Genomic DNA, 23,804 nt, shown 5'->3' on the forward strand with positions numbered 1-23,804 from the left:
CAGTATTTTCTATCATTTGCTGTATCCTAAATAACAGTTTATTATAATAGGTTCACCCTTGAGGAGAGATAAACACATAGGCAGTATGCATGGAACACATAGACATTGAAACACATAGGCCAGCGGTTCCCTAACTTTTTTACTTCATGGCACCCTTAGGGGTATATTTACTAAAATTAGAGTTTTTAGAAGTGGAGATGTTGAGATGTGGAGATGTTGCCCATAGCAACCAATCAGATTCTACTTAACATTTATCTAGCACCTTCTAGAAGATAGTAGCTAGAATCTGATTGGTTGCTATGGGCAACATCTCCACTTCTAAAAACTCTCACTTTAGTAAATATACCCCTTAGTGTCTTATCAGTTTCTTGTGGCACCCCTAGGCCAAAAGAAAATTCCTAACTTTATATCCTGACAACTAAGTAGCTGTTATAAAGAATGGCATAAATAAATAAATTGAAAAACAAAAAGCAAGAGGTAATCTTGCCGATATGTGACAAAAACAATAAGCCACAAAAGCGCACTTATCATTTTTTTTAATAACAACTTGATGATTTTCTGTCAGATGTTTGCAGATAATGTAGAGAAAATGTGATGTTTTTTTACATTATCTGCTTTCATACATACTGATTTTGGTTTCAGTGACAAATAGCTCTGGTTATAGTATTACATTGCTATAGATATTTTAACTAAAGATAAAGTGCTCAAGAAAAAAGTGTATATGTCTTATGCACTTTATTTCTATTTAAATATCTTTAGCCATGTAATACATTTACCATGGTCTGCAATAAATCCTTCCACCCCACACCAGTGCTAAATATACATCTTATTTAACAATCAAAAATATAATGATAATAAAATAGAGGTAAAATAAATATGAAATGATATATATTTAATTTTAATTAATAATAACAATTACACAACCTCAAAACTGCATCATTCCTCCTCTCCATCAGTATCTATTCCGAAAAGCTTTCATTTTTGCGATGACAGCTTTTCAGAAAATAGATACTTTTCCCTGCCTGCTCTAACTTACCACAGCTGGAAACAGTGCTGCGCATGCGCTGTTATGTTCGGCGCATGCACAACACTACTGCGGTAATTGTGTTCTGTCAGAAGGATTGATGTGCCAAAATTAAGTATTACTACCCAAACGGGCGTACGTTCATCTCTACATCAGCTCCATCATTTTTACACATCTAACAATAGTGAAACTAGGCCTTGTGTCCTAAACAAAGCTTGGGTGTACTGCAGTGAACAGTAGAAATTGATAAAACTACTGGAAAGGTTTCTACACAAGATGATAACAAAACACAAACAGACATGTACAGCATGTTTTATTTATTGTTGAATAGCATTAGCTTTCTTCAGAATTCACATCTATCCCAAATAAAACATTCAGATTACCAGCTGCCATAACTGTAGCTGACATCTATGGCTTTGGGGTATTGCCCCATGTCTTCTTAAGCTCTTCAGGTTCGTCACCATGCTTAAATACACTTACAGTCACTTGCCCAATCTCTGAACCATACTTATTTTTCACAGTAATGCTGTACCGCCCAGAATCATCAGAACAGATCTTCTCTATGGTCATAGTTACCACAGTACCCTTCACATCCAGTTTATAGCGATCTTTGAAGACCACCTTCTTCTCATTCTTTACCCAGGAGACTTCAGGAGCAGGATCACCAGATATGTGACACGTTAAACACAGAGTCTAAAAATACAAGAAGAATTTGAAATCTGCATTCTGCCCAAGAGTCAACAAGCAATTACATATAGTTTGTGTAAACATATTGCTTAAAGAGTAAATACATGCTTATATGTAAGTATCGATAAGCTGAAAAATGCTCCTCCATTACATATTTTAGTGATTTTTCAAGTATATTATCCAGTAACCCAGAGAGTAAAGACCGTTTGTACTTTTCCGCCATGCAGGTCAATTCATGGTCGGATTGTCTCCCTAACCTGTTTTCTAAAAGTGTTTTGTGAGTGACGTGCTGTGCTGGTATTTTTGGCGATACTTTGTGTTGTTAACATGAACCCTACGATACAAAATCCCTCTGACTTTGAAATGTGGAGGGCTATTCAATTCTTGAAGGTACAGAAAGGTAAACCTGACGAAATTTGTTGTCAATTAAAGGATGTGTATGGTGATGTGAGAAAATAGTGTGAAACGATCAATAATGGACGAACAAACACGTATGACGAAGATCGACCAGGACTCCCATCACTTGTCACAGATTTGGGTGAGAGGTTTCAATCATCCACCCTATAGTGTGGACCTTGCTTCAAGTGACTTTCACCTTTTCACTAAGCTCAAAGATTCCTGGATGGAAAACATTTTGGCAGTGATCAGTGGCGTCACAATGGGGGTGCGGGCCGCACCCGGGTGTCACCCGCCGAGTCGTGACACCAAGGTGCAGACTGACACTCCTCCACAGTGACAGGAGCCGGATGCAGCACTGTAGTATTAAGTGCAGCACCCAGCTCCTGACACTGAGGGAGCCGGCACTGCAACACAAGCAGTCAGCACCCCCTGCACCCCCCTCCCCAAGTAATCTTAAGAAAGGGACCACGGGGGATCGGGCCGTGAGGCCACGCCCCTTCGCACGAGGCCACACACCCCACCCCACACTGGGTGACACCGCAGGGAGGGACACCACTGGCACTGATGATGAGTTGCAGCTTGCAGTCAGCAACTAGTTCAATGGACTGGAGGCAGCAGAGTACCACAAAAAGTTGGACAAATATGATAAATGTTTAAATGAAGAATTTGATTTGTTTGTAAAAAAGAGAAAAGAAAACAATTTTTTGTTTATATTTTTAGCCATTTGGTTTTTACTTCCTGGATTACCCTCATATATATTTAATGTAAATGCTTCCTTCCATATGGGGCATATTCATCAAGTTAATTATGTTCTTAAAACATGCAGAAAATGTCTGTTTACACATGTTTAAGGACAGAATCAAGTATCACTAGAAGCTTTAGTGTCACCAGCCCTCACAGGAGCCATCCCCATAATTTTCTATTGGGAGAGTATGTAACAATCTCCAAAAAGTTTAGCATTTTGAAGCTTGCATTAGCTAACAACATCTTCAGATAGCGCTAACCCGCTAACCTCAGTGGAGCAGCCCTGCTGGAGAGTGATCCTGCAATCCCTCTCCGGTTGCCTATCACAACTTTTTCGGACTCTGCATGCGCAGCAGGATGGCTGTACATTTGCAGTTGTGCTGCCAGGTCTGAACCCGAAAGTAATTGTGAATGCATAAGCGACCATTTTAGTTTTTACTGGTCACTGGGACATGCTTTTATCAGAACCTAGGTACCGGTGGCTGAAGCAACATAAATACCATTCCAAAAATAGTCCTAATATCCACGATATGTGGCGATAAGGAATTCTTGTTTTGGGGGGCATATAGCAAATTTTCATAAATATGCTCCACAGTGGTTAATAAAGTGTATACATTTATTTTAAAACTTAAACTCTCAGTGTCATGTTAGAAGTTGCTGATGTTTCCTCCATTACCTGCACAAAGTAACTCAATCATTGGTTAATGCCAAGTCATGTTAAGTTTTCCAAATTGCAATGTTATATAAAAGGGGAATAAGAGCATAAGCCCTCTGGAAGCATATCACAGGAGCAACATCTACATCATGGTCTATATAATCTTCTGTAATTAGGCATTCCTATAATACAAGCTTGAAACATACTAAATGTGGCGTAAAAATGTCCTCTTATAGTTCAGACTTTTTTCATTTTGTGTAGTGGAGATGTGACCACATTGTTTAAACTTTACATTTTAATGTGGCTTTATGACATTGTTAACAGTACCTTGTCTTCCATTATAGTCGCCAGATCTGGAAGCCCTCGGACCACTTTAGCACGATCTGATAATATAAACCACAATGGCACAAATTATTAAAAAATAATTGTGACTTCATAGAAACTGTTTGTATATGGGTATACACTGTAGAAATTACATTGGTGATATATATATATATATATATATATATACACATATACATACACATATATACACATACATGCCCATCAGCCGTAACATTAAATCCACCCATCTAATAGTGTGTGGGTCCTCGTGCCACTAAAACAGCTCTGACCCGCTGAGGCGTGGACTCCACAAGACCTCTGAAGACCTCCACAAGACCTCCTGTGGTGTCTGGCACCAAGATGTTAGCCATAAAATGAACAAAAGAAGCAAAGTATTCCTATATCGGGGCACTCACGGATTAATCGTGATGTACTCAAGTGACCAAACAATTAATAAAACATAACTTTTATTACGTCCTTAAATAATAAAAAAACAAAAGCGAAATATATTACTAAATATATAAAATAAGTGTTCTCTAGTAATAATTATTGTGTGGTAATCTTATAAATGTGCTATGTAACCACTATGGGCATATTCATTCCACACAATATAGTTTAATGTAGAATATCTCACCAGTAAACGTCTCGTACCATGATTGAAACCTATGTGAAATGGATATTGGTGATTTACTGAAGAGACTGGTGCCAGACAGCACTCAATCAATTCATTATAATCCAATTACCTCAATATATGATTGTTCTATTATTAGAGCTCTACACTCTCACAATCTTCTGGTATAGCCACAGTCTCCTAATATACCACAGTGCTGTATTGTGGCACCTAAAGGGGGTTAGAGTAATTTAAGCTGTGATACACAAGAGTAAATTGATTTAATAGCTTAACTCACAACACAGTAATATTGTCCGTTTAGATTCTCTCATGAATATTCACTGTTCTTATTACTGAGCTCTGCACCTCCGTAGTCTATTAGAACATAAACAGTGTCCTGATCAGCTGCTCTATCTGGCAGTTCTTTACTTGCAACATAGTAGCATATTACGTTCTGTCTACTTAATGAATATTCACTGCTCTCATTAGGGAGCTTTTACACCTCCATGATCTGTTTGTATTTAAGCTGTCTCCTAACCCACTGCTCTATCTAGCGGCTAATGATTATCTAATAAATATTCACTGCTCTCATTAATGAGCTCTGCACCTCCATAATGTATTAGAACATGAACAGTGTTTTGCTGCTTAATCTAGTAGTTCTTTACTGGCAACATAGTAACATATTACGTTCTGGTTATTGTGTCAATATTCACTGCTCTCATTAGGGAGCTCTAGATTTCCGTGATGTGTTAGTACTTAATGAATAATCACTGCTCTCATTATTCATTAAGTACTAACACATCACAGAAATCTAGAGCTCCCTAATGAGAGCAGTGAATATTGACACAATAACCAGAACATAATATGTTACTATGTTGCCAGTAAAGAACTACTAGATTAAGCAGCAAAACACTGTTCATGTTCTAATACATTACGGAGGTGCAGAGCTCATTAATGAGAGCAGTGAATATTTATTAGATAATCATTAGCCGTTAGCGGTGGGTTAGGAGACAGCTTAAATACAAACAGATCACGGAGGTGTAAAAGCTCCCTAATGAGAGCAGTGAATATTCATTAAGTAGACAGAACGTAATATGCTACTATGTTGCAAGTAAAGAACTGCCAGATAGAGCAGCTGATCAGGACACTGTTTATGTTCTAATAGACTACAGAGGTGCAGAGCTCAGTAATAAGAACAGTGAATATTCATGAGAGAATCTAAACGGACAATATTACTGTGTTGTGAGTTAAGCTATTAAATCAATTTACTCTTGTGTATCACAGCTTAAATTACTCTAACCCCCTTTAGGTGCCACAATACAGCACTGTGGTATATTAGGAGACTGTGGCTATACCAGAAGATTGTGAGAGTGTAGAGCTCTAATAATAGAACAATCATATATTGAGGTAATTGGATTATAATGAATTGATTGAGTGCTGTCTGGCACCAGTCTCTTCAGTAAATCACCAATATCCATTTCACATAGGTTTCAATCATGGTACGAGACGTTTACTGGTGAGATATTCTACATTAAACTATATTGTGTGGAATGAATATGCCCATAGTGGTTACATAGCACATTTATAAGATTACCACACAATAATTATTACTAGAGAACACTTATTTTATATATTTAGTAATATATTTCGCTTTTGTTTTTTTATTATTTAAGGACGTAATAAAAGTTATGTTTTATTAATTGTTTGGTCACTTGAGTACATCACGATTAATCCGTGAGTGCCCCGATATAGGAATACTTTGCTTCTTTTGTTCATTTTATGGTTATATTATATTCCTGGGAGCACCTCCATCCAAAATAGTTACGTATTGAATTTATGATTATTCATATGGAATAAGGGAAGGATAATCTTCTATAGAGTGGTCTGTGCGGACATTTTTCTTGTTTCTTCACCAAGATGTTAGCAGCAGATCACTTAAGTCCTGTAAATTGCAAGGTGCGGCCTCCATGGCTCAGACTATTTTTTCCAGCACATCCCACAGATGCTTGATCAGATTGAGATCTGGGGAATTTGGAGGAAAAGTCAACACCTTTTTGTAGTGTGGCGGGACGCATTATCCTGCTAAAAGAGGACACTGCCATCAGGGAATACCATTTTCATGAAGGGGTGTACTTCGTCTGCAACAATGTTGCAGAACAGAGACGCTTTGCCGGGACCTGGTGGCTTACCATATATTTGCAAATGTATGCAACTGAGATCTCTGCAGTGCTGTTTTCAGGTATAATATCAAGCTCTTTATGCTGACCTGCTTGCCCTGTGCTTGGGAAGTTATTTGCTGTTATTTTTTAGTCTAGATTAACCCCTCCCTTTCATGTACCTGTGATGGGTTAATAAATTGACTTGAGCAACTTCCATTCTGTGTATCATGTTTAGCTAGAAACATAGAATTTGACGGCAGATAAGAACCACTTGGCCCATCTAGTCTGCCCCTTTTCATTTATCCTTTTGACAACTTCCACCATATTTGCTTCTTAGGTGGTACGTGTCAAAGTAACATCTACATGAATGGCAGGACCCAAGGTTTCCCTGCAGAACATTGCCCAGAGCATCACACTGCCTCCACCGACTTTCCTTCTTCCCAGAGTTTATCCTGGTGTCATTTCCCCAGTTAACTGTTTAACTCCCCAATTAAACAAAGCACACACACCTGGCCATCCACATGATGTAAAAGAAATGTGATTCATCAGACCAGGCCACCTTCTTCCATTGCTCCATTGTCCAGTTCTGAAGCTCATGAGCCTATTGTAGGTGCTTTCAGCAGTGGACAGGGATCAGCATTGGCACTCTGACTGGTCTGTGGCTATGCAGCCCCATACGCAGCAAGCTGCAATGCACTGTGTGTCCAGACACCTTTCTATCAAAGCCAGCATTAAGTTTTGTCTGCAATTTGTGCTAGAATAGCTCTTCTGTGGGATGGGCAAAACAGGCTAGCCTTCGCTCCCCATGCGCATCAATGAGACTTGGGTGCCCATGACCCTGTTCACCAGTTGTCCTTCCTTGGACCACTTTTGGTAGGCACTAACCACTGCATGCCAGGAACACCCTATTAGACCTGCTGTTTTGGTGATTCTCTGACCCAGTTGTCTAGCCATCACAATTTGGCCCTTGTCAAAGTCGCTCAGATTCTTAAGCTGGCCACACATCTAAAGATTATCTGTCCAACCAGCCAACTAGTTGATTGGTTGGAATGAAAATCTGGTAACGTATGGTAGTAAATGATGATCAGCAATTTGCTCCTAAATGGCAGAAAATAGATGAAAATGGTCGTCAGACAAGTTTGTTAAATGTTTGATCTAAACAATTTGTTCAAACAACAGTTTTTGTCCATTTTCCGGCCTTTGGGAACAAATTGCTGATTGTCATTTACTCCCATACCTTACCAGATTTTCATTCCAACCAATAAACTAGTTGGCTGGTTGGACAGATAATCTTTAGCTGTGTGGCCAGCTTTACTCTTGCCAATTTTTACTGCTTCCAGCACATCAACTTCTAGGACTCAGTGTTCACTTTCTGTCTAATATGTCCCACCCCTTAACAGGTGACATTGTAGTAAGATAATTAATGTAATTTGCTTCACCTGTCAGTGATTTTAATATTATGGCTGATGAGTGTATAAAATATTCCACTGATAATTAATGTGTAGGCGAATATTTAATTTAAAAGACCACTGGGGTCTAAAGCTGGCCACACATCTAAAGATTATCTGTCCAACCAGCCAACTAGTTGATTGGTTGGAATGAAAATCTGGTAATGTATGGGAGTAAATGATGATCAGCAATTTGCTCCTAAATGACAGAAAACAGGTGAAAATGGTTGTTCAGACAAGTTTGTTAAATGTTTGATCTAAACAATTTGTTCAAACAACAGTTTTTGTCCATTTTCCGGTGTTTGGGAGCAAATTGCTTATTGTCATTTGCTCCCATACCTTACCAGATTTTCACTCCAACCAATCAACTAGTTGGCTGGTTCGACAGATAATCTTTAGATGTGTGGCCAGTTTAAGATTATCCTGTCTCTCCTAATCTCACATGTCTCCCTATGGTTATAGCTCCTGCACCAGTTGTCCTATTACCAATCATAGATAAAAAGGGAGTTATCTGAAGCACTTGGTGGTCTATTAAGTACAGGGCTCAATATCAAAAATGTTAATAAGTATTATAAATTTCAAACATTTGCGACATTAAGGGGTCAATCCAATTACCCGCAACGAGTTGCCATTGCAACGTCATACAAACGTAGGCAATAGCACCTGAACTCGCACCTTCTCATACTGGACTCACACAATCTGCAAGTCCAGGGGTACCGTAAATGTGGCATACAGCCACACTTATTGGTGCTGCTAGGGGACTCGTGACTAATTGGATTGCCCCCTTATATCAAATATGATTAACCTGACCACAACAAAAAGACTAGATAAAACGCAGAGTATGGCAAACTAATACTTAGCCATTTTAGTCTTACATGATATTAAAACTTTGTAACATGGGGAGAACAAGGATAATATAATGACAGGCCGAAATCTATGCCAACTGCATTGCAACATCCTATAATTGACATAACTCCTAGCACAGTGGTTCCCAAACTGTTTTGAAACACGACGCCCTAGAGTATCGGCATTCTTTTCATGGCACCCCTAAGCCAAAAATTTGACATTGAGAAATTCAGAAATAAATGTAGTAAAGTAGTAAAGTGAAGTAAAGTGTGCTAACCTGCCATCCTTAGGTTCACTTATGTGGTGTGGACAGGTTTTAGCTTCTGTTTGTACACATATTTACATTGCATTGACCATAAATAAATAGATTTTGAGCTGGACCACTAACCTGAGGCACCCCTGCAAGTGTCCCGAGGCGCCCCAAGGTGCCACGGCGCACAGTTTGGGAACCACTGTCCTAGTATATAACATTACAGCAAAAAACATTGACAATGGATCTGAAATACTTGAGCTCTATACAGCCCAGTGCTTTCATGGGTCACTTACTTTTCTCTATCACTGCAACTTCCCTGAAAAAAGAATGTCATACAAGACATATATTACTGTATATAATACTATGTTACAAATGTTATTGTATAACTAGAATATAACATAATGGACACATTTGTCAAGAAAAAAGTATGATTTATGTTGGTTTTGGCCTGAATAGCATTTTTAACGTAAATGTGTAAACAGGTGAAACCTAAGCGGCTTAGGATGCAGCACTCGGATCTGTGATGCAGCCACAAGGCTTCTATTTACACCAGACACCTCCTGCTGTATTTGCAGATGAAATGTACGGTATGCACAGCAGCTTCCTGCACAGGCCCTGCATGCATTTGCAGTACAATATTTTTGGGGGGATGCTGCTTGTTCTATTTCAGTGTATTCAATGCCTGTCTGCTCATTATGTCCATCCCCACTAGGTGGTAACAAGCAGTTTAACCATCCTTGCAGTGTATTTTTACCAATCATGTCACTGTCTCAATTATTCCAATGGCTCATATATTTCATTGGAGTTGTGTGTTACATTTAGAAACGTATTTTAAATGAATAGGCAATTACATTAAACACTTAATATTATTATAAGTCTAGGGATTCAGGGTGTGAAGGTATTCCCGGAGCTATCCAATTGACCACGCTGTTAAGTCTAACTAGAACCACTTAAATTGGTACTGGGTACCGCGCCTTAAGCTGGGTGTTTAGTTGCGGTAACTGGGATTCTCCAAATTAAGTGCTGTCCGGAAGGCTGTTAGCTACGCGTTAAGCCGGAAAACACCATCGCGGCTGGCTCTTAGAGTAAAATTTTTGTTCGCACCTCAGGAGGGTGCGAGCAGAATCCCCTGATCGGACTTAACAGCGCAGTCGATTGAATAGCTCAAGGAACTGCTTCCTGGGGCTATTCAACATGGTGCTGAATTGAATCGTCTCCTTAGGTCCTAAGCAGGGTTACCATATTTCTCAGTATAGCCCTGGTATCCACACCTGGCATTTTAACCTGGTTCCAACCAGTTTGATGCTGAATTCTTTGCAGTATTATTTATTGCAAGCCTTCTATATTCTTTGGTTGAGGAAGGCCCCTATAAAACCCTAGGAGCATCTGTTGTGTGACATGTGTCCTTTATAGACTCACCATGTATATAATATGCTTTTATACACCTTCATTTGTGGTTTGAATATAATATCAACCCTATATTAAGCGAACAAAATAAGGGCCTGATTCAGAGCCGTTCGCTATTTGCGGTCGTTCGTTCATAAACAAGGGGTGGCTATTCAAATGATCCGTTCGCAAATTGCAGTCTGTTCACACCTCTAAGTCTGAACGAGCGAGCAAAACATACGCTCGTTTATTTGTTAAAAACGCCCCCTGGCCGCTCGCACCATACGTCATGTCCGCTATTTATTAGATTAATCGAGTACATCGACCAGCGTATGAACTGCTCGCTATTCTTGTGGCTGGTGTTTGCTACCACAAATTTGTGAGCAGTTCTGGCTATAAAATAACCCAGTGACGTGGTCAATGACGCTGCTGTATTAATTATGCACACCCATAATACGCCCGTTTTGACCTTTAAGCACGCCTGCGTTCGGATCTCCACTCCCCATTTTCAAGCACCTTCCCCTGTTACCACCCACATACGCCTCATTCTGTCACTCAAAATAGCAGGCACTCGCTATATAGCGTACAAACGATTTTTGGCCGCACTGACTGGTTCGCGCATGCGTACTAAAAACCGTACGCATGCGCAGATGTGCAAACATCGCTCGGAACGAGCGTACTGCCGCTAACGAGCGGCTCTGAATGAGGGCCAAGTACAGCTGTTTCTATCTATAACCAATGGCAATAAGGAAATACCAGTCTGATTTTGAAACAGTTCTCTTTAGCTTTTTCACCCTCTAATGCTTAATTTCAATATTTTGTTGGGACAAGATCTTGCATATTTGGGCCTGGCTCAGAGATGTATAATAATGTCACTGCAGCTGTGAATTTGTGCACAGGGTTTGTGTGAAAATATGCAAATGTCTAAGCTGTATCAACTTGTATTAATACACCGACTAGCAGCTTTGAAAATACAAGTAACTGCGTAAAAAAACGCAGCATATGTTTCAGATCACTCGATAATAGGCCTTTGAGTAACCCAATAGTCGTGCGGAATGGCCGCGGGAACTGAGAAGCCAGAGCCATTCTTATTGTGTACAAGATCGCACTGCAGACTGATATACGCCCTTAGAACGGTCACTACACGCCTATGTTTGAGTCGCCACTTACCTATTGCCGCCCACTAATGCTCCCTGCCTGTCAGTCACTTTGCAAATACCTCACTGCGAGCAACATCAACAATGAAACTTTGGAGTATTAGGGATCAGCACAGGATACAGAAGAAATATTTACACATGGGATTATATGCACCAGATTATAATGTATCAATGTGAAACTACTTTACTACTTTATTTTATGCACATTTTGCAGATGCACAGTTTCAACAAAGTTGTGCAGCACTCTAATATATTACAGTACAAAAGGAACACATTTTGTAAAGGTGAAGATGTATGATACAACATTAACTATCCTGGTACATGCAACACATGATGTCAGCTATAAATTATGCCAAGATCACATTTGATGTGCAGATTGAAATTTTAAGAATACTGGGATAGTTCATTTTATATTATAAAATATTCTGAGCATAACTGAGTGACCAGACTATTTTTTTAAACAGTTTCATTGGTATTCTCAGAAGATTGAAAAGGAGACAGGCTCTATATAGGGACACGGCCTGATTCAGAGCCGGACGCTCTTTCAGAGCGCTCGCTCTGAATCAGTGCCTGCCTATTGTATTTTTAGAGCGGCCTCCTGGCCGCTCGTATAGCTGTGTGTGACCACCCACAGCTATAGCGAGCGGCCAGGAAGATGGTCGCGATGGTCAAGACCATCACGACCATCGGGCTTGCGACGAGACCCTTGTGGTAGGGTCTCATTGCCGCAAGCCCTGGAGTGCTTTTGGCTCTATCAGAGCCGAAAGCACTCCCACTGACATCACTTGTGATGTCAGTGGGGCCGGCCCCAGATGGTAGGCGTTCTCATGGGAACGCCTCCGTCTGGCCAGCCACGCCCCCGGCACGCCCACCAAAGGGGGCGTGCTGTCACTCAACATCGACAGCACGTCCCCTTTGTAGCGAGACCCGGAGCAACGGTTTGCCCGTCGCTATCCGGGTCTCGCGCATGCGAACGACGGAGCCGCCTCCGTCGTGCGCATGCGCACTGGGCCAACATCGACCCACTTGCGAGCACTCGGCGCTCGCGAGCGGGTCTGAATCAGGCCCACTGTTCCCCAAGAGAGCTATATATCAAATACGAATGATGATTGGTTAAAGGAAATGTATGAATTAGAGAGTTTGCTAAAAAGCGAAATTCAAATTTGAATAAATGGGAGACAATAACTCTTCAAGACTTGAGTAAAGATGATTCCATAATAATCAAGGAGGCAGACAAAGGGGGGGGCGTAGTCATTCTCAATAGAGATGGCTATGTCCTTGAGGACTTACGTCAATTAAATGACAAGATCTTTTATCAGACATTAACCTCTGATCCTTCTGTACAGTATTAAGATGATTTCAAATTGCTTCTCAATGAGGCTCTTGCTGAAGAAATCATCTCCAGGGAGGTATACAGATTCCTCCTAGTTCCTTTTCCTGTCACCCCCATCTTTTATTATTTAGCCAAGATCCACAAATCCCTCACTGCACCCCCTGATTGCCCCATTATATCTGGTATTCACTCTTTAACATCTAATCTTTCTCACTATGTGGATTCTTTTCTCCAGCCTCACGTTACACGGCTAAGGTCACATCTAAAAGGACACTACACACTTCCTTAATTCCATTCAAGGAATTACTTGGAATGACAAGTATGCCTTTCTCACACTTGACGTGAAAGCGTTATACATCCATATCCCCCATAAGTTGGGGATTAATGCGATAGCAAATTGCCTTTTGGAAGATGGTACCTTATCCGTTCAACATCAGGAATTCTTATTACTTGCTATACGGTTTATTCTTACTCACAATTTCTTTATTTATTCTGACACTTTTTATCTTCAGGTGCTTGGGACGGCCATGGGGAGCAGGTTCACCCCGAGCTACGCTAACCTCTACATGGGACAATTTGAGTCCCAACATGTGTGGGGGGGGGGGTGAGTTGGGGGGGAGCCTGGTCTTTTATGGCTGTTACATAGACGATCTTTTTATTATTTCGGATGGGGACATCACCAGTGCACAGACTTTTGTTTCTACTCTAAACAATAATTCATTTAACCTCTCGTTTTCTTACACGTATAGTAGGAATCTGGTTAACTTCCTGGACCTGACCTTGGAAATAGTTGACAATCAGATTAAGTCTGTCAACTATTGTAAAGAAGTGAATTCAAATAACTATTTGCATTATAACAGCTGTCACTGTCAACCTTGGAAGACAAACATACCAAAAGGTCAACTCATGTGCTTAAGACGCAATTGTTCTGACCTTAATAATTTCAATGAACAAGCAAAAACCCTTTGTGAGAGTTTTTCTGAGAGATGCTATCCATCGGATTTGTTAGAAAGAACCTATACTGAAGTTGCAGTTATAGATAGAGCAGAACTTCTACGATCTAAATTAAAAGAACATAGTGAAAATAATATGAAAAGCAACTTTGGCTTCATCTCAAAATATAACAACTCCTCGGGGGCTATTAAAAGAATCATAGAGAAGAATTATTCGATGTTACAACAATATGATTCGGTATGAAAGCATATACTACCAACTAAACCGATAGTTATTTATAGAAAGAATAAATCTCTCAAATATAAACTAGCACCAAGCTTTTTGAAACCAATACATAAAAATCCTTCTATATCAGGTTTCGGCTGGTTTCCACAAAAACCTCTTGGTTTTTATAAGTGTGGTCAGAATAAATGTATTACTTGCCAACATGTTGTAAATAAAACCAAAATTGTGGATGTCAAAGGTTTAGAAAAAACATATACTGTAAAACAGTTTATTAACTGTAATTCCAAGTATGTGGTGTATCTGCTGCTATGCGGCTGCAGGGATACTAGATATGTGGGAGAACTATTGGAAGCCTCCGTGAGAGATTTTTGGAGCATAGGAGGAATATCTTCAAGAAACCCTGCTACATAGTGTATCGCAGCATTTTTTTTAAAAACATGGAGGGGATGTTCGCTCCCACCGTGGTATAGGACTAGAATCTATACCACCTACTCTTAGAAAAGGTGATAGATTCAGGACCTTATGTAAGCAAGAAATATATTGGATATTTTCCAATAATAGCTTGTTTCCAGACAGTCTAAATGAACAAATTGAGATGAACAGTATCTTTTGATGTGATTTACCATTGGTCTGCTAGTTCCATCCTCTATCTGTCATCCTATACATTTATATCTCTGCCTTTTTAATTCTTAATTTTTACTTTATAATTATTATTCCTATATTCTTATTCCACAATTTAGGTTTTCTGCTACTCCTTTTTTTGTTTTTGGACAATTGCTGTAAAAAGATACTATTCTCTTCCTTATTAGTCAGAATATATATGTGAATCGACTAAGATTAAGCATGTGATAGTATATTTGGTAATATAATATCTCTCAGTTAATTGCTGTTTGATGTTGAAATGAGACAGATTTATCCCTTAGGGGTCTATTTATCTCTCCTCTTAATTGATAGAAAACCGCAAAACAACTGTTATAATTAATTTTATTCATGTTCATTTACATATATAAACATACAATATCTCTACATTAAATGTTTAGTTATGATTATAGATAAATTGTGTTCATATTGAACAGAATATATTGTCTCCAGTGTTTGCTTTTAACGATCTTACCTTGTTTCACTCAGAACGGTTACTAATCAATGCAGCTGTTTGAAATGATTACACATATTGACACTATTTAAACCCCTAAGAATTGAATAGAGGCATTCACCTTGAAAAAGACTTGAGGAGGACGTCAAAACGCGTAGGTGCCTCCTACTTACCTTCATCCTGTGAGCATTGAATGGTAGCACTTGCACCTTCCCCAGCAGCTCACAATGGACACTGTTGATCTGGTTGTCATAACCTGTGAGCGGCTTTACCCATAGCCCCACATCCTCGCCTTCCCATTCATATGTGGAAATATCTACACTGAGACCTGCCGGAATCTACCAGTCACACGGACCCTCCAGAGCGGCTTCTTGTCATCACGTGAGTTCCCATCAGACCGGGTTGAACACCGGAGCCAGCCATCGGTGAACGCGGTGTTGCTGTACCGCTATTACTGGAATCCCTCTCACTGCAATACGGGATGGTACCATCACTTTTTGCAGGTATTATTCAGCGCTGTTGAAACTTCACAGGACACTTGCTCCTTTGAAAATATATTGATTTAGCATGTGCACCATCTATAATGCACCCACTATGGAATAATTTCCTATCGAGGAATATCACCACTGCTATCATTACTTAGGGGTGTTTGACTCCAGGATTTTACTGTTCATTGAAGTACAAATTTGTGCTCTTTTATTGTTACAGTCAGGTGCATAAATATTGGGACATTGACAGAATTTTCATATTTTGGCCTCTATTCACCTCCACAATGGCTTTGAAATGAAACAAACAAGATGTGCTTTAACTGCAGACTTTCAGATTTAATTTGAGGATAATTACATCCAAATCAGGTTAACGGTGTAGGAATTACAACGGTTTCTATATGTGCCTCCCACTTTTTAAGGGGCCAAAAGTAATGGGACTATCAACTCAAAAGCTATTTCATGGACAGGTGTGGGCTAGTCCCTCATTATTTCATTATCAATTAAGCAAGTAAAAGGTCTGGAGTTGATTCTAGGTGTGACATTTGCATTTGGAATCAGTTGCTGTTGACTCTCAATATGAGATCCAAAGAGCTGTCACTATCAGTGAAGCAAGCCATCATTAGGCTGAAAAATCAAAACAAACCTATCAGAGAGATATCAAAAACATTAGGTGTGGCCAAATCAACTGTTTGGAACATTCTTAAAAAGAAAGAACGCACCGGAGAGCTCAGCAACACCAAAAGACTCGGAAGACCACGGAAAACAACTGTGGTGGATGACAGAAGAATTGTTTCCCTGGTGAAGAAAAACCCCTTCACAACAGTTGGCCAAATCAAGGACACTCTCCAGGAGGTAGATGTATATGTGTCAAAGGCAACAATCATGAGAAGACTTCGCAAGAGTGAATATAGAGGGTTCACCACAAGATGTAAACCATTGGTGAGCCTCAAAAACAGGAAGACCAGATTAGAGTTTGCCAAACAACATCTAAAAAAGCCATTACAGTTCTGGAACAACATCCTATGGACATATGAGACAAAGATCAACTTGTACCAGAGTGATGGGAAGAGAAGAGTATGGAGAAGGAAAGGAACTGCTCTTGATCCAAAACATACCACCTCATCAGTGAAGCATGGTGGTGGTAGTGTCATGGCGTGGGCATGTATGGCTGCCAATGAAACTGGTTCCCTTGTATTTATTGATGATGTGACTGCTGACAAAAGCAGCAGAATGAATTCTGAAGTCTTTCGGGCAATATTATATGCTCATATTCAGTCAAATGCTTCAGAACTCATTGGACGGCGCTTCACAGTGCAGATGGACAATGACCCGAAGCATACTGCAAAAGCAACCAAAGAGTTTTAAGGCTAAAAAGTGGAATGTTATGCAATGGCCAAGTCAATCCCCTGACCTGAATCCGATTGAGCATGCATTTCACTTGATGAAGACAAAACTGAAGGGAAAATGCCCCAAGAACAAGCAGGACCTAAAGACATTTGCAGTAGAGGCCTGACAGAGCATCACCAGGGATGAAACCCAGCGTGGGGTGATGCCTATGCGTTCCAGACTTCAGCCTGTAATTGCTTGCAAAGGATTTGCAACAAAGTATTAAAAAGTGAAAGTTAGATTTAGGATTGTTTAGTTTGTCCCATTACTTTTGGCCCATTAAAAAATGGGAGGCACATATAGAAACCGTTGTAAGTCCTACACCGTTCACCTGATTTGGATGTAATTACCCTCAAATTAAATCTGAAAGTCTGCAGTTAAAGCACATCTTGTTTGTTTCATTTCAAAGCCATTGTGGTGGTGAATAGAGGCCAAAATATGAAAATTCTGTCAATGTCCCAATATTTATGCACCTGACTGTATATTGTCACAGTCTTCACTGCAGCTGCTACTTTTTATTATGGTATTAATTATTATATGCTTATTGCATTAATAAATCTTGCATTCATTTTTAGTACTGTTCTGAGTTTTTTTCACTTCCTAACCCTTAGATACTACGGCTGATTTTTGTTCTATTTTCTGTTGTGATTTGGTGAGAGTGACTCCCTCACTCAGCTGAACCGTATCTTTAAGGGTTATTTAACTCCTCAGCACCTGGGTCCCCTTTTGTGTTTCATTGGTATTCTCAATTATCTACACCATCACTGAGATTTTTTGTTTTGCAGTTTTAAGGATATAATAAAGATTCTGGGCCTCATTTATCAACGAGTTTTATCATTCACTAGTGATAAAACTCGTTAAATATGATAATGGTGCTCCAGCCAATCAGCTCCCAACTGTCATCTGTTTGAAAAGTGACTGTTGGGAGCTGATTGACTGGAGCACCATTTATCATACTCAACAAGTTTTATCACTCGTTGTGAGTGATAAGACTCGTTGATAAATGAGGCCCTAAATTCTCATTATATTGCTCCATGAGGGGCCCTTTATAGAACTTTTCTTTTTCTGCTACAAATTAGCTTGAATTTGTGACTGCTCAGTTTGTTATCCCTACAGTAAAATATTAACAGAACATAGAGAACACGAGTAATACTGTACTTGCATTCATGTTTATGTAAATATGACTTTCCCTCCACTTTTTACCTTAACGATCAGACAGCTGCCAATAGAAGAAACAAGCAGCAATTTATTCTACTCAGCACCATGATATCACTGTAATAATTCAACCCAATTTCAGGTTTGGGCTTCTGTTTGGAGCATATTGGAACTGGAATTGCAATAGGCAAGAACAAAACATCCCTGCATTTCACCCAGGGCCATTGAGAGCAATGACAAGCCCTGGTGCTGGGGATGGGGGCGTGACCAAATTGAGGAGGCAGGACCACGCCACCTACAGAAAATTGCAAAAAACTATGCGCTGCACACTGTACGGAGAGGGGGTGCTGGGGGCTGCACAACCAGGGGCAGATCAGGGGGAGGCGTGATCAGGCCATACGCCCGCTCTCCCTCACACATCATGCAGGGAGAGATAGGTCTGCTCGCTGCTGCGCATATTTGCTGCTGCATGTTACGGGGAAAGAGGAGGTGGAGAGGAACCCGGGCAATTCGCAGAGACCCTCCAACAAGCCATGTAAAGTTTACTCCCTCTGCGTAAGATTCCTGTAAACATATTAGTATTAGTACATCTTACGTAGAGTGCATCTCATAAAAACATAGAATTTGACTGCAGATAAGAACCACTCAGCCCATCTAGTCACCCCACTTATATGAAGACTTGTAACAGTATCCTAAATGAGGACTTCTAACAGAATCATTCTGGCATATGCTGTGGAAATGCCATGGGACCCATAGGTTTTGAAACCCATGTGTGGGACGACAACCACAGAGCAGAAGTATTCAATTCTCCGCTAAATCCCAGGGTATGTTTGTTTAAAATATCATTAAAAGAGATTCCAGGTAAGCATATGCTTAAGTATTGTTTAAAATTGATAACTTTTGCCATTTCATTGTTGCAAGGGTATGGATAGCACAAGAAAGCCCTGAATCCTTAGTTGGGTGGCCTTTGTCAATGACACAGTGGGTCATGAACGTGTCCTAAGCAGAAATTCTATACCTAAATTTAGCAAAATCTGGTTGACATGGTTCAGTTCAAGGTAGGCATAGAGGCCACTGGAAGATAAGCCTGAATGAGGAGCGCTGAGGCTAATCAGTCTTGTGAAAAACATGCACAATTTGTAAATATTTCGCCGAACTCTGTTGAACACATTCTTGCCCGATACAAAGCTTGTTACTTCCTTTACCCTACATTAACCAATATCTGTGACTTTTGTATAGAGGTCCTGGTTTGTCAGATAGTTTTTATTATTCACTTTTAAACTGCTGAGATACAGACCAGAGTGTGCTAGAAGCACCAGAGCAGAGAGTGACACCCCAGGCAGAAAAGAGGAACTGCATGGATTGTGACAGGTGCAGGGTGCTAGAATGAGCACTACACACTGCACATCCCTCCTCAGATGGTTGTGCTATGTAACCTACCTGCATTGAGCAGTAGAGATCACGCAATGTTGAAGTTGGCTCCTCCGGATCAGTCTTAGGGGTATATTTACTAAAGTGCAGGTTTTTTAGAAGTGAAGATGTTGCCCATAGCAACCAATCAGATTCTAGCTATTATCTTTTAGAAGGTGCCTAATAAATGGATCGTCTTAATATCCATGGGTTTTCCAATCCCTCATGTGACGTTACAGCTGCACGGTTTTATTTGTAGCGATGCTTGTGTTTTAGTTGATTGTTATTTTAAATTCTTAGAGCTCTAGTAAACAACAAGATACGTACAACCCCTTTAGCACTTGCTAAAGGGGTTATGTCCTCCTTTCAGTATTTAGCGAACAGTTTGTCACTGTACTGCTTATGCCATTTATAGATGGCGATAGAGATATGATCCCCATTGCCGGCAATAGGGATCAAGCCTCAGTCTTTCCGATTTCGGTGAAGCCTTCCAGGCATTACCGTGTTCCCGCTGGGTGAAGTGTTAGGCACATGTGGACACTGACTATCACGCAAGCGCATGATACAGCAGCCCATCGCCGGTAGTGGTAGGCTGGCAGCAACAACGTGGAGGATTCTGCCGAGGAGGGGAATGTCGCTGGGCCTCGCCAGAGAGTTGAGTAATGTTAAATACTAATGGCATATTCATTAGTTTCACTGAGATACTAAACAAAATAAGTATCTGTTAATATGTACGGTATCATTGTTAAACGGAGCCCTAAGTTAGTTATTTGTTTTGCAAAAGTCTTTATTAAATAATGAGTTAATTTTGAGTTAAAAAAGAAGCCATTTTGTAACACTTACTTGTATTTCTGATGTTGTGCCATTGCATCATCAAATGCTGAAACAAAAAAAAATCCAGACATTTAAAGAATTAAAACTGTACATAAGTATGTTACTAAGAAGAAATTTAATGCACTAGATTAAAAGAAAATTGTTATATATCTCATATTCCACATATATTTCCCAGTATAAATGAATAGCAATTGATGATTCATCAAGTTTTTTTTTCCAAATCTTTTATTCAGAAGTGTTTAGCTAATATAAGGACTTTTAAAATATAAGGCAATTAATTATAACTCTAACAATAGAGATAAAAGCTCTAAACCAGTAAAGAATGTAAAACTGACACACACAGTACGCTACTGAAGAGCTTTGTAGTGGATAGTTGCATATGGTTAATAAACAATGTTAAGGCAATATCTTCTGTGTATAGGAAAATGGTTACCAAAATAGTCAAATATAAGTGATTAATTTTGTTATTTTATATTTTGTCAATCTTCAAGAAATTATATTGGTAGAAAATTATTTTTTTTAATTCAGAGTCATCTGTGTGCTTAATAAATAAGGTGTTAAGCAGCGTACACACTAGCCGATATAATAAACGATTACGATATCGTTAATTATATCGGCCAGTGTGTATGCCGTCAATGACCAATGATGCGCGCTCCTGCTGGTCGTTGATGACATCGTTCATCGCCCAAACCTGTTGTCCAACCTGACAATATCGTCAGGTTGTGCAGGTTCGGGGATGAGGGAGGCACTTAACAATATCGTTCAGTGGGTGTGCTCAAGGTTATTAACGACATTGAGCACATCACTGCCGGGGGAAACACTAAACGATATCGCTCATGGAGTATGCAGCTTTACATAGAGGCCATAGTTCTAGTCATGGTCAGCAGTTTTACTCTTGGCCCAGGATCTAGAGCAGGGGTGGGGAACCTTTTTTCTGCCTGGGGCCATTTTTATACATACTGTATAACATTATTTGCGGGCCTGGTACAGACCACGCCCCTTCTCCGTATGATGTCACAAGGGGCGGGGTCACAATCACCGGTGATTGCAGCAATGCCCAGAGCATCCTGAGGATGCTCCGTGGAGCTGTAAGGGCAGTGGTGTGACTGTCTGAAGCGTCCAGATGGCACTGCTGCATAGATTGTGGTTGCAGGGTGCAATTCTAGGCACCCTACTAGCCAGATGAGGCTAGCAGAAAAAAGATCAGAGGGCCAGACCAAATGACTCCGAGGGCCTTATACGGCCCCACGGCCTGAGGTTCCCCATCCCTGATCTAGAGTATGAGAGTGTTTCTTGTTTGGGCTTTCATTCCCACAGTGCAAGTATGACATGGCAATCTGAATCATGCAAGTGCACATCCGTAGAGACTGACCAACCAACCAATAAATTAACTTGTAGCTATCTCTGCTATATTTTTTTCTTATAAATTACAATAAGTGATTTTTTTTTGCCATTGTAAGCAGCTATATAAACTATAATTCTTATCACTACAGTGTGGACTCTAATAGATAGGTCCCAATGTATTCCATTACACGCCATTTACGGATATGCTGAAGAGCTGTGGACCATTGTGCTGAATCTGAATTCACTTTGGTTCAATGTACAGTAAGTACATATACTGTATACATGCATTTCATCTCCCCCAAATACCTTCACAACTGGAACCTGTAGTACAAAGGAAGGAGAATAAGCACACAGTGTTCATGCTAGCATGCTAGCACCCTGCACCTGCCACCACCCATGCAGTTCCTTTTTTTCCTGCCTGGGGTGTCGCTCTCTAGTCTGGTACTTCTAGCACACTCAGCTGATGCAACAAACTGCTGAGATACAGAGCAGAGTGTGCTAGAAGCACCAGAGCAGAGTGACACCCCAGGCAGAAAAGAGGAACTGCACAGGTGGTGACAGGTGTAGGGTGCTAGAATGAGCACTACAAACTACACATCCCTCCTTTTCAGATGGTTGTGCTATGTAACCTATCTGCATTGTGCAGTAGAGATCATGCAATGCAATGTTGAAGTTGGCTGCTCCGGATCAGTCTTCTGGTGCATACACACGGTCCAACTTAATAGAACGATATAAACAATAACGATATAGTTTATCGTTTGATTGTTTATATCGTTCCTTTTTCAACCCCTCTAATGACCAAACGATGGTCGATGTGCGGGCATGGATGGTCGACGTCGATATCGACCATCGCCCGTGCATGCAGGCCAACCTGGACGATATCGACCAGGTTAGCCTGTTTGTTCTAGGGACCCGCTATCATTGATTGTTGAAGTTGTTGGGGGGGTTGGTGCATGTTGCTGGATGTTCGATATCGAACATCCAGCACATAAAGGACGATCAGACAACGATATCTGATCGACCCGTGTGTACAGGCCATAAGGGGTATATTTACTAGAGTGCAGGTTTTTTAGAAGTGGAGATGTTGCTCATAGCAACCAATCAGATGCTAGCTATTATCTTCTAGAAGGTGCTAAATAAATGTTAAGTAGAATCTGATTGGTTGCTATGGGCAACATCTCCACTTCTGAAAACCCGCACTTTAGTAAATACAGCAAATCAGTGAATAGCTCAGATCAAGGCCCTAACTCGGAGTGTGCGGTCGGTGCGACCGCACAGAGCGCAGGACTCTGTGGGTGGCACCGTCGCACCCCACGGCCCCTGCTTCTGGCTGTAGGATGTCTGGAACGCCACCCTGCAGCCAGCACCGCTGTGGCAGTGCTGTCTGTAGCGTCCATGGGACGCTAGACGCTGGCACCCTGTTATAATTACAGCTGCCTGGAGCATCTTGAAGACCCTCCAGGCACTGCTGCAGCTTCAAGTGCCGGCGGCCATGTTCCCTTATGGGCAACGTCATGACGTCAGGGCCGGATTAAGGCCCACTTGGGCCTGGAGCTGAAAATGTTGAAGGAACTATACTGAGAAGGGGAAGAGCTGTGATCGGTGCTGTGTGGGTGTGGTCAAAGTCACCTTGGTGTGTACACCCCCTAAACTATTGAGACACAATGTCTCCCTAACTACATAAAAATAGAAAAGTTGCATAATTTTTTTTAGGGGGAAAATTTAGAAAAACTATTTAAATACTTAAAATTTATGGCCAGTTAGGCAGCTGGTAATCATACTGTCATGTTGATGGGCCTATTTTTATGTGGAGGCCTGGAGCTGTAGCTCCATCCGCCCAATTGTTAATGTGGCCCTGCATGACGTCACACGGAAAAGGGGCGGGGCCAG

General features: G+C 40.6%; 1 protein-coding gene across 1 annotated transcript in view; it reads right to left on the minus strand.

Moving 5' to 3' along the window:
- Positions 1 to 1,431: 1,431 nt before the first annotated feature.
- MYOM3 (myomesin 3) overlaps positions 1,432 to 23,804 on the minus strand; it is a 222,094-nt gene continuing 199,721 nt past the window's right edge. Inside the window, exons 34-37 of the mRNA XM_088460571.1 lie at positions 20,580 to 20,616; positions 9,443 to 9,465; positions 3,837 to 3,892; positions 1,432 to 1,717 (exon numbers count right to left, since the gene is read on the minus strand). Of these exons, the coding sequence (XP_088316697.1) occupies positions 1,433 to 1,717; positions 3,837 to 3,892; positions 9,443 to 9,465; positions 20,580 to 20,616 (401 nt within the window). The 3' untranslated portion in view covers position 1,432. The remainder of the gene's footprint in view (positions 1,718 to 3,836; positions 3,893 to 9,442; positions 9,466 to 20,579; positions 20,617 to 23,804) is intronic.

This window comes from Taudactylus pleione, unplaced genomic scaffold (genome assembly GCF_031769625.1).
Source record: "Taudactylus pleione unplaced genomic scaffold, aTauple2 ptg000007l, whole genome shotgun sequence".
Lineage (NCBI taxonomy): Eukaryota > Metazoa > Chordata > Amphibia > Anura > Myobatrachidae > Taudactylus > Taudactylus pleione.